The 8,982-nt window shown below is 44.9% G+C and overlaps 1 protein-coding gene across 1 annotated transcript in view; it reads left to right on the top strand.

Moving 5' to 3' along the window:
- Positions 1-1,203: 1,203 nt before the first annotated feature.
- ABCD3 (ATP binding cassette subfamily D member 3) overlaps positions 1,204-8,982 on the top strand; it is a 76,170-nt gene continuing 68,391 nt past the window's right edge. Inside the window, exon 1 of the mRNA XM_004699247.2 lies at positions 1,204-1,358. Within this exon, the coding sequence (XP_004699304.1) occupies positions 1,249-1,358 (110 nt within the window). The 5' untranslated portion in view covers positions 1,204-1,248. The remainder of the gene's footprint in view (positions 1,359-8,982) is intronic.

The raw sequence follows: 8,982 nt of genomic DNA, 5'->3' as shown, positions 1-8,982 counted from the left end.
TTTTTTTACATTCTACTGTAATCCATATTGTAGGCTGCAGCCTTTGATAATTGTTAATAAAGTAATGAAAATGAACTACCCTTCCCATGTCATTACTATATCTGGTCCTTGTGTTGTCATATATTAGACAACCAACAATTTTGTGGGCTAATCTGTGTAAGGATATACTAGTATCATATGAGATTTCATGAACTCATTTTCTGAACAACATACCTGCTATTCTTCTAACTGAAAACAGGATTCATTAAGTTACTGTACAGATGCCAGATAAATGGCAGGGGTAACAAGTTCTGTATCATGGGGCCAGACAGGAGAAGAATGCTGTCATCTGTCATGGCCTTCTGATTCTGGGAGTAAGGCCAGCATAAATACAATGTATCATTGTTATTCCTAAATGTCCCTTTGCAAAGAGCAGTGCTTCTCAAACTTTTTGTTTGACTGGACCCACAGACAGAAATACATCTTAGATCTCTGCTCCGGATATATTCATATTAAACAAGTGGAAGGAAAACTCCTCATGATGTGATGCTTTCTATTAGGTCCTAAGACGTTTGATTTCGGCATATAAAAAAAAGAAAAATGGTGGTTCCCCAACTACCACACTGATTTCATGATTTCCTAGAGATTACCAAGCTATGGTTTGGAAAACCGTGGCTTGGAAAAAGATCCTTGATTTGTAGTCATCCTTTCCCTGTCTGCCCAGACCTCTTTGAAGTTCCCAACCGCTTTCTTTTTGTCCTCGGCATGGATCAGATTTATCGACCTCGGGCCTCCTCCGGGGCTCCTTTAAGAGGGTGGTAGCGGCCCGTCACACGGAGGGAAAGAGGCTGCTCCCACTAAGCCCCCCGGGCAGGCCCGGCCCGCTTTTCCAGTTCTTGGGAAAGGCTGGGTGTGTGTGTCCCTCGTGGGTGGTAGGAGTGAGGCGGGGACAGCTAGGAGGAAAGGGAGGCCCACTGAGAGGCGCGGGGGTGCCCGCGTTCCCGGCGACGCCGTGGGGGTCGGCGCGTGCGCACAACGCGCCCTGGAACGGTTCCGGCCTCCTCGGCTCCCGCGCGCGTGCCCGCCGAGCCAAAGTCCGCGGGGGGCTCCGGCGCGCGCACGGCGCGGGGGCGCGCTAGGGGGCGGTCCTGCCCGGCGGGCGCCGCCCTCTCTCCCCGCGCTCTTCTCCTCCCAGTCACCCCCGCGCTTGCTCCGCCCGGAGAGTCAGTGCCGCGTCCCCTGGCCCGGCTCGTCAGCCCCGGCGGTGCCATGGCGGCCTTCAGCAAGTACCTGACGACGCGGAACTCCTCGCTGGCGGGGGCCACGCTGCTGCTGCTCTGTCTGCTCCTCAAGCGGCGGCGCGCCCTCGGCCTGCACCGGTAAGAAGGCCTGTGGCCGCGTCGCCCTCCCGGGCGCGATCGGCGCTCCTCGCGCGCGCTCTCTCCGCCCCGCGCCCGGCCGGCGGGTCCCTTGCCCCGCGGGTCAAAGGGAGAGGGCCGGCCGGCCTCGGCCGCTGCCAGGCCCCGATGTCAGGGTGCCTGGCTCTTCCCGCGGCGCCCGTGCCCGGTGCTCACCCCGACCTTCACTCTCCCCCCGGACCACAGGTCTTCCTCCAGCTCCTCTGCCCTGTGTGTTGCTTTTAGTCGAGGGGCAGAAAAGGGGTGCAGTGGGCCCCCCCCACCCCGACCCCCTTCCCAGCCCGCATCCATTCTGTACCAACTTTCTGGGTGCGTTTGAGTTTTGCCATCTCATCTCCTGACCGTGCAGGATTTGGGCGGAGGACGGGGATGTGCGATTTGAGGATCCGGATAGGACTCGCCCGGCTGGCTCTTGTCTGAGTTACTTACTTGGTAGGATGAGGTTGGACTGGATTCTCTGAAAATGCTCGTGAAAGCGGTGAGGGGAATGCTTGCGAACCGTCCACGATCCGCTTGGCAAAATTGCCTTCTAAAGGTTTGCCCCTTTGGAGTTGGTTGGTTAACTCCCTGGCATTTCGTCCTGCCAGGCTGAGTCGGTTTCGTGATATTGGAGAGCAAGGTTCCCTCCCGTGGGGTGCAGGGCGGCTCACCTTGGCTCTGCTGTGCAGGTGAAAGGTGAAAGTGCATTTTAGGGGAGGTTCAAGATCTGTTTAGAATATATTCCACTGCTTCCGCCGCGAGAGAATTTTAATGCCCGGCTTTAATTTTAAGGTTGTAGGATTAGAGAAAAGGAGAGAGCGGTTGTAAGGTTACAAGGGCTTATCGCTCCTAGTAACTTTATATTTTTTTATTTGCTGGGCGTCAACGCTTCATTCAGCAAGTGAATGAAAAAAAGTCTTCTTCCCAAGCCTTCTTGCTGGTGATCGGGTGGATCACACATGCAGGCTGTGTTTAGTGTTTCGTGCATTTTATTTCATTCATTCCTGTGGACAGGCGCTGCTCCTTGCCAAGTTTGATTTGCCGAAACTGTCTAATTAGTAGTAGAATTTGGGCTGAAAGACAGAAACACACTTTGTCTCCTGAGGGGGTCTTAGTCCTCTTTCCTTACTAACCTGGCTTTAGCTTATCTGAAGTCTGATGCATTCTTTTTTTTTCTTCATCAATCCATTGAACAAAGTTGAAAATTGTTTCCGTTTTAGTTGGTGCAACACAGAACCTATTCGTTTTCTTTCTGTTCGACTTTTCTTTAAAATGATTAGTTCTGAAGAACACAAACGCACCATTCTGTTCAATTGCATGCTTTCTGAAATTTGTTCCGAAAATTGCAAATGGAAGATTCTGTTTTCTGTTGTCGGGGAATAGGCCAATGAAAAGAATATGTTGAAAATGACAGCATAACTTTGAAGTGCTTTCCCCCCTTTCTGTGAATCAGAAGTGCTTTAGTACCTAGAAGAGTTTTTCTCATCTGGAGGAGGGCTCAGCTCAGCCTTCAGTGACACATTTTGCTGTTGTTTCACTTGTTTGTATTTTTCCAAGTGAGACCTTATTTTTAAAATGATTTTTTTAAAGCTTAAAAATGGTTTAGTTGAAAATTGCACCGCAAATTAGCTTTCCATTCAATAATGAATACACAAATTATGTGGTGACATTTGTTGCAATATCCATAATGTGTCAGCACTCCCCCATGTCCCAATGGGTTCCCACTTCTTGCGCCTCCCTGCTTGCTTACCTTTGCTTTTGGACACATGTTGCCCTTTTGGTCTCTAATGGTTGATTGTTACAGAGTGTACAGTTCCACATGTCTTACTGTTCTTTCAAAAATTTTTTAGGCCCATCAAACATTTGGGTGAAAGGTTACCTCTGATAGTGGCTTCAGTCCCAAGTTAGATCAATGAATCTGATATCTTCATTGCTTTGAATTTTGGTCTTCTGCATTTTTCTTCTACTCTAACTGGAAACTTCCATTGTGTTCCTGTGTAGAGTGGTATGGTATGAGGCCCGGCGAGGACATTTATCCGGCCTGCCCGGGTGTTTTTCCCCCTTTTGTTTTTTTACTTCAAAATAAGATATGTGCAGTGTGCATAGGAATTGATCATAGTTTTTTGTTTGTTTTTTTAAACTATATTCCAGCCCTCCAATGGGTCTGAGGGACAGTGAACTGGCCCCCAGTGTGAAGGATCCCTGATCTAGTTTTACTGGTTTCAGGCTAGAGGAGTTTTGGTGCACGTGGGCCATTCATCCTTTGGTTTTCTTCATTCTTCTTTGCTCTAGATGGGGTAAAGCTTTTTTATTGGAGTATAACATATACATAGTAAAGTATGCATATCAGAAGCATGAGCTTGAACAGTGTTTACAACTAGAATAACCTGTGTAATCAGTACCCAGTTTAAGAAACAACAGAATCAGCATCCTGACTTCCAACACTGTAGATTAGTTTTTAGTAAGGAATATTTAAAATATATTCTAAGGGGAAAACTTTAGTAATAGTGGTAAATATTTTTTGTTACTCACGATAACATACTGTAAAAAATCTCTACTTGAGAAACAACTTTTGGGAGGATTAAATGATGTAACAGTTAATTTACTAAACAAAAGTTGTTGGTTATCTTTTCTAAAGTCACGAGTAGGGAGTATTTTTTATTCCATATACTAGATAATTTACATTAAATATTTTTGTGGAAGGCAAAAGACAGATAAACATGAAACTTAAATTACATAGCTGACACGTATTATTTTTCAATGAAATAAGAATGATATTGGATTTGTCTATAGATTTTATACTTCAGAATTTTATGAATATCTTTCAGTGGTTGCCGTTGGTATGACAATTTGAAGATAACAAATTCTAGTTTAACTGGCATTTTGGATATCTTTAGTGATCGCACTAATTAGGTAGCTATCACTATCTGATGCTTAATGAAACAAACCTGTGGCTTCTCTGCCTCTCGGTCTAGGCTGTTCACAGTGGCTTGTCTTAGACCACATAAAAACTGCCATGGAGTTGCTTCTGACCCACAGAGTTTCTGAGACTGTGAATCTTTACCTGAGCAGATAGCCCTTTCTCCTTTGGATTGTATGGTGGGTTTGAACCACTGACCTTGTGGTTAGCAGCCCAATGCTTACCCAATAGTGCTACTGGGGTTCCCCTTAGCAGGGGTTCCCCTTAGCATGCATAGTCACTTAGGATTGACTATGTAATAGAACTACTCAAAGGATATAACAAATTACAATGTAACATATTCTAACCTTTAGGAGAATGAATAATTTAACATACTGACTGGGTTCTTTTTTTCCTCTAACAGTTTTATTGGAACTTCATTCATGTATCATATAAATCAGTTCAGTCATATCCAGAAGTATTGTATAATCTTTACCACAATCAAATCAATTGTAGAACATTTTCTGGGTTCTTTTTTTTCCTTGCTAGTATAATTTTAATCCAGATGATCATTTATGTACAGCAACCCTACCTGCACCCAGTAGGTTTTTGTAAACCTTCACTGAAGCTGACTGTCTTGTCTTTCTCAGGAGGCGAGACTGATGAGTTCAAACTGCAGCTTAGCAGCTCAACACTAAACCCACTGCCACCAGAGCTAAACACACACACACACACACACACACACACACACACGAGCTTAAAACTTTTGAAGCCCCTTGTATGTATAGAAAGGAGCCTTGGTGGTGTGATGTTTGACGTGTTGGACTAACTACAAGGCCATTGGTTCAAACCCCACCAACTGCTATGCAGGAGAAAGATGAGGTTTTCTGCTCTTGGAAGGAGTCAGAATTGGTTTAATGGCAGTGGTTCTTCAGGTTGACTTAGCCCTTGCTTACCTCTTCACCTATTTACAGATAGCACACTCTGCCTAGCTTGTACAGTTTGATTGTGCTAGCTTTCATCCTCCTATTTTTCTTCTCCCTCTGGTGCTTCTTTTCTTTCAAGACCTTGCTGAACCAATGCTTTCTCTGAGCTGTTCTGTGTCTTTTCTTGATCTGCAAGCTGATAGGGGTTTCCTCTGCTCCTCTGGAACACAATCATTCTTCTAATTTAGCAGTAGAATCTTGTGCTTGTTTCTCCACTTGGCTTCTGCCTACTCCACACTCTGATTTTCTGAATGATGGACAGAGTTCTCTTTCTCTGGTTTGTGCAGGCCACACAGCAGATGCACAGCAAATGTTTATAGGGTGAGCAGCTTAGGGCAGATGAAGAGCTTTGAAGAGTAATTGCCTGACAGGCAGTTGTAGATGGGGGACTAGTTGAAACTTGAATAGAGATACTGTCTTCATAGAAGTCATAGATGTGGATCTGAGCGTATATAACATGGGCAGGGTAATGGGAAATCAGTGGGCCAGTTGTAGAACACTGGACAAGGGACCAGCCTGCATTGCCACGGTAGCACAGAACAAAACAGTGTCTTTCCCTCCACATCAATGCTTGTCAATTACAGTTCAGATTTCTCATCCTAGATTTCAGAGCCTTTGTCGCTCTGGTCTCACTTTACCTGGCTCGCCTTATATGCCATTGCCTGCCATTGGTGTCTGTTCCAAATCGGCCAGTTTCAGCACTGCTCTCTGAACGAGGTCGGATTTATTCCTGGCTTAGAAACTTTGTTACTGCTATCGCCCACAATAATAACGTATTCTCCTCCAAGGCAAAGGTAGGGGTTACCATTTAGATGAAATAATACATAACAACTCTAGCCCTGGTGTCCAAATGGTTATGTGTTGGGGTGCTAACTACAAGGTCAGCAGTTTGAAACTGCCAGTAGTTCTGAGACTTTTCACTTCTGTAAAGAGTTGCAGTCTTGGAACTCAAAGTAGCAGTTCTGCCTTGCCCTATATGGTTGCTATGTGTTAGATTTGACTTGATGTCAGTGGGTTTCAGGGGGTGAGCCCTGATTGTCCTCATCCTCCTTTTGTAAACTTTCTGTAGCATGTATTAAAAAGCAACCAACCCAAATCCACTGCTATTAGGTTGATTTTGACTCAGTGACCTTATAGGACAGAGTAGAACTACCTTGCAGGGTTTCTGATGCTGTGAACTTTTATGGAAGCAGAAAGCCTCATTTTTCTCCAGCAGAGCAGCTACTGATGTTCATCAGTTTCAAACTGATGACCTTACAGTTAGCTGTCCAGTGTACAACCCATTTTGCCTTCAGCGCTCCTCAGCACACAGGTACTTGCTTTACACTGTACTGGGAGGAATCCTGATCTGCACAATGGTTAAGCACTCAGCTGTAAATGCCAAGGTCAGTGGTTCAGACCCGCTGGTTGTTTTGCAGGAAAAAGATGTGGCAACCTTGGACACCTTATGGGGCAGTTCTGTTCTGCCCTACAGCATGATCCTGATTTGGAATTGTCTTGGTAGCAACAGATTTGGGTTACATGAAAAAAAAATGTTTTATTCATTGCTTAATTAGGTGCTAATCTAGGTGCTTAACTAGGTGCTAATCTGGGTGTATTTTGTACCCAAGCCCTTCAGTTTATGGGGTGACCCTATCCTTTTTAAACCTCTGTTCTATAATGGTAGGGACATAGTTTCTTTCCCTAGTATGTCTGAGGAGGTCCCCTTGTACTCACACTTGCCTTCTCATCTCTGTATCTGCTTCATTGTAGATCCCACTTAATTTTGTCTCTTTGAGCCTGTCCCTGGTCTCTGCTCCCTAAACTATTTGTAGTAGTTTTATTGAAAATTTGACAATTATGTTTAGATAAGTTTATAGCCTAGTATAGTGAACAGCTTAACATTGTGATACTCTATTAGTTTTAGGTTAGTTGAATATTGCCACTCTTAGCCATTGGTCGAGTCTTACCTGGTTAGCCTTGCGTTACTGGGCCCCTTCATTTTCCCTGGAGGGCCTCGCACATCTAGCTTTTATCCCTACACTGCCTACTCCACTCACCCCTCTACTACCTTCTCTGCACACTTCAAATTCAGTTTTCTTTCTTTAGGTCTCTTTTCAAATCCAACTCTGGAATGAGACTAGTTTCACTTTCCCCATGTTTTGAGGGTTGGGCCTGCCAGGAAACCCTTTGGGGGGCCCAGGAGTGGGTGGTGTAGGGGCTGGCTGAGTTTGGTTCTTCAAGTGATCTTCAGAATAATACTGGGGAACGAATTGCAGATCTAATCACACCTCTAGGGCCGAGCATGTTAGCATCATTGACCAGGGATTCTGCTTTAGGGCTTTCACCTGCTGTTCCCATGTCTAGAAGGCTCTTTCCCGGCTATCCACTTGACTGCTCACATCACTTGAATCTTGTCAGAAGTTATCGTCTCAGCCAGCTCTCCCACTGCCACCCAATTTAACTAGCACCCTTTACACACACTGCCAAAGGAGCCTCGGTGGTGCAGTGGTTTTACACAGTTGCCCTAACCAGAAGGTTGGCATTTTGACTCCACCAGCAGCTCTGTGGGAGAAAAGACCTGGTTATTCTACATAACATTGCAATGAGTCAGAATCAGCTTGATAGCACAGAACAAAAATGCATATAATCACCTTCCTGGCTTTATTTTTCTCATTAGCACGTATCCCTGTTAACGATGCACTTTCTTTTACCTATGTACCTTGTTCATTGCAGCCTCTGCTACTGAAATGTAAGGTTCACAAGGGCAGGTCTTTTCTTGTGTTTTGTTTGTGGTTTTGTTCAGTGACCTGAGCTGTGATGGGCATATGTACCAAAACGAAGGGAAGCACAGTGCCATCAGGCGGATTCTCGTAGTGACTGCTAATCTCAAAGTCAGCAGTTCGAAACCACCAGCCACTCTGCTGGGAAAAGAAGAGCTTCCTACTCTTAAAGAATTACAGTCTCCCAATAGTTGGTAACCTAAGGCGACCATAGGTTTGCTATTATACTCTGTTTTCTTTCTTTCGACACCCTTAGTCGACGGGCATAGTTCTGTGTTAGTAAGTGAGTGTTGTTGGGTTTTCCCTTAACCCTTCTTTTTGGCATAGTGTCCATTCACTTGAATTTTTAATCTGTGCAAGTCAACAATCCATGTATTTTAGTTTAAAAAGTCCCTAGGGAATACCAAAAATAGACTTTGGGGACAGTGAGGCACCCCATCAGACTCGACTGGAAAACATTCATAAAGGTCAAAAAACAGATCTGGAACTATTTATAGGCTTTTCTTTGTCATTGGCTTTCTTTTTGTTGTTATATTGTTTTTTATTTGTTTTGTCTTTGTTGTTTTGTGTGGCTTTGCTTTGTTTTTGCGCTTATTATTGTCTCTGCATGTCTATCAAGATAAGCTAGGCAGGATAAACAATTCGGAGAAGAAAACAGTGGGACTGACAGTTTGGGGGACACCAGAGAGGAGGAGGTGGGAGAAAGGAAGGGGTGTGTGAACCAAACCAGGGATATGGGAACAAGTGAACTAAAATCGATGAAGAGAAGGGTGTAGGATGCTGAGTTAGTTAATTGTGCCAGCCTGGCCAATAATCACATGTGGGGCTAATTGAAAGGCGGAGGGATAAATGAGTGGTGAGCCTCGCCTTTCTAGTTCTCGGGTCTCTTGCTTTGTAATGGTCGCACCAGGGTGCAGCTGCCTTAGCAGTTCCCTGCTTCAGCTTGCAAGATTGACAGA

The sequence above is a fragment of the Echinops telfairi genome, unplaced genomic scaffold (genome assembly GCF_000313985.2).
Source record: "Echinops telfairi isolate 266 unplaced genomic scaffold, ASM31398v2 ScPeMD7_443;HRSCAF=831, whole genome shotgun sequence".
NCBI classification, from domain to species: Eukaryota; Metazoa; Chordata; class Mammalia; order Afrosoricida; family Tenrecidae; genus Echinops; species Echinops telfairi.
Note: the sequence above shows the minus strand (reverse complement) of the source record. Positions and strands in the feature narration are given on the sequence as shown.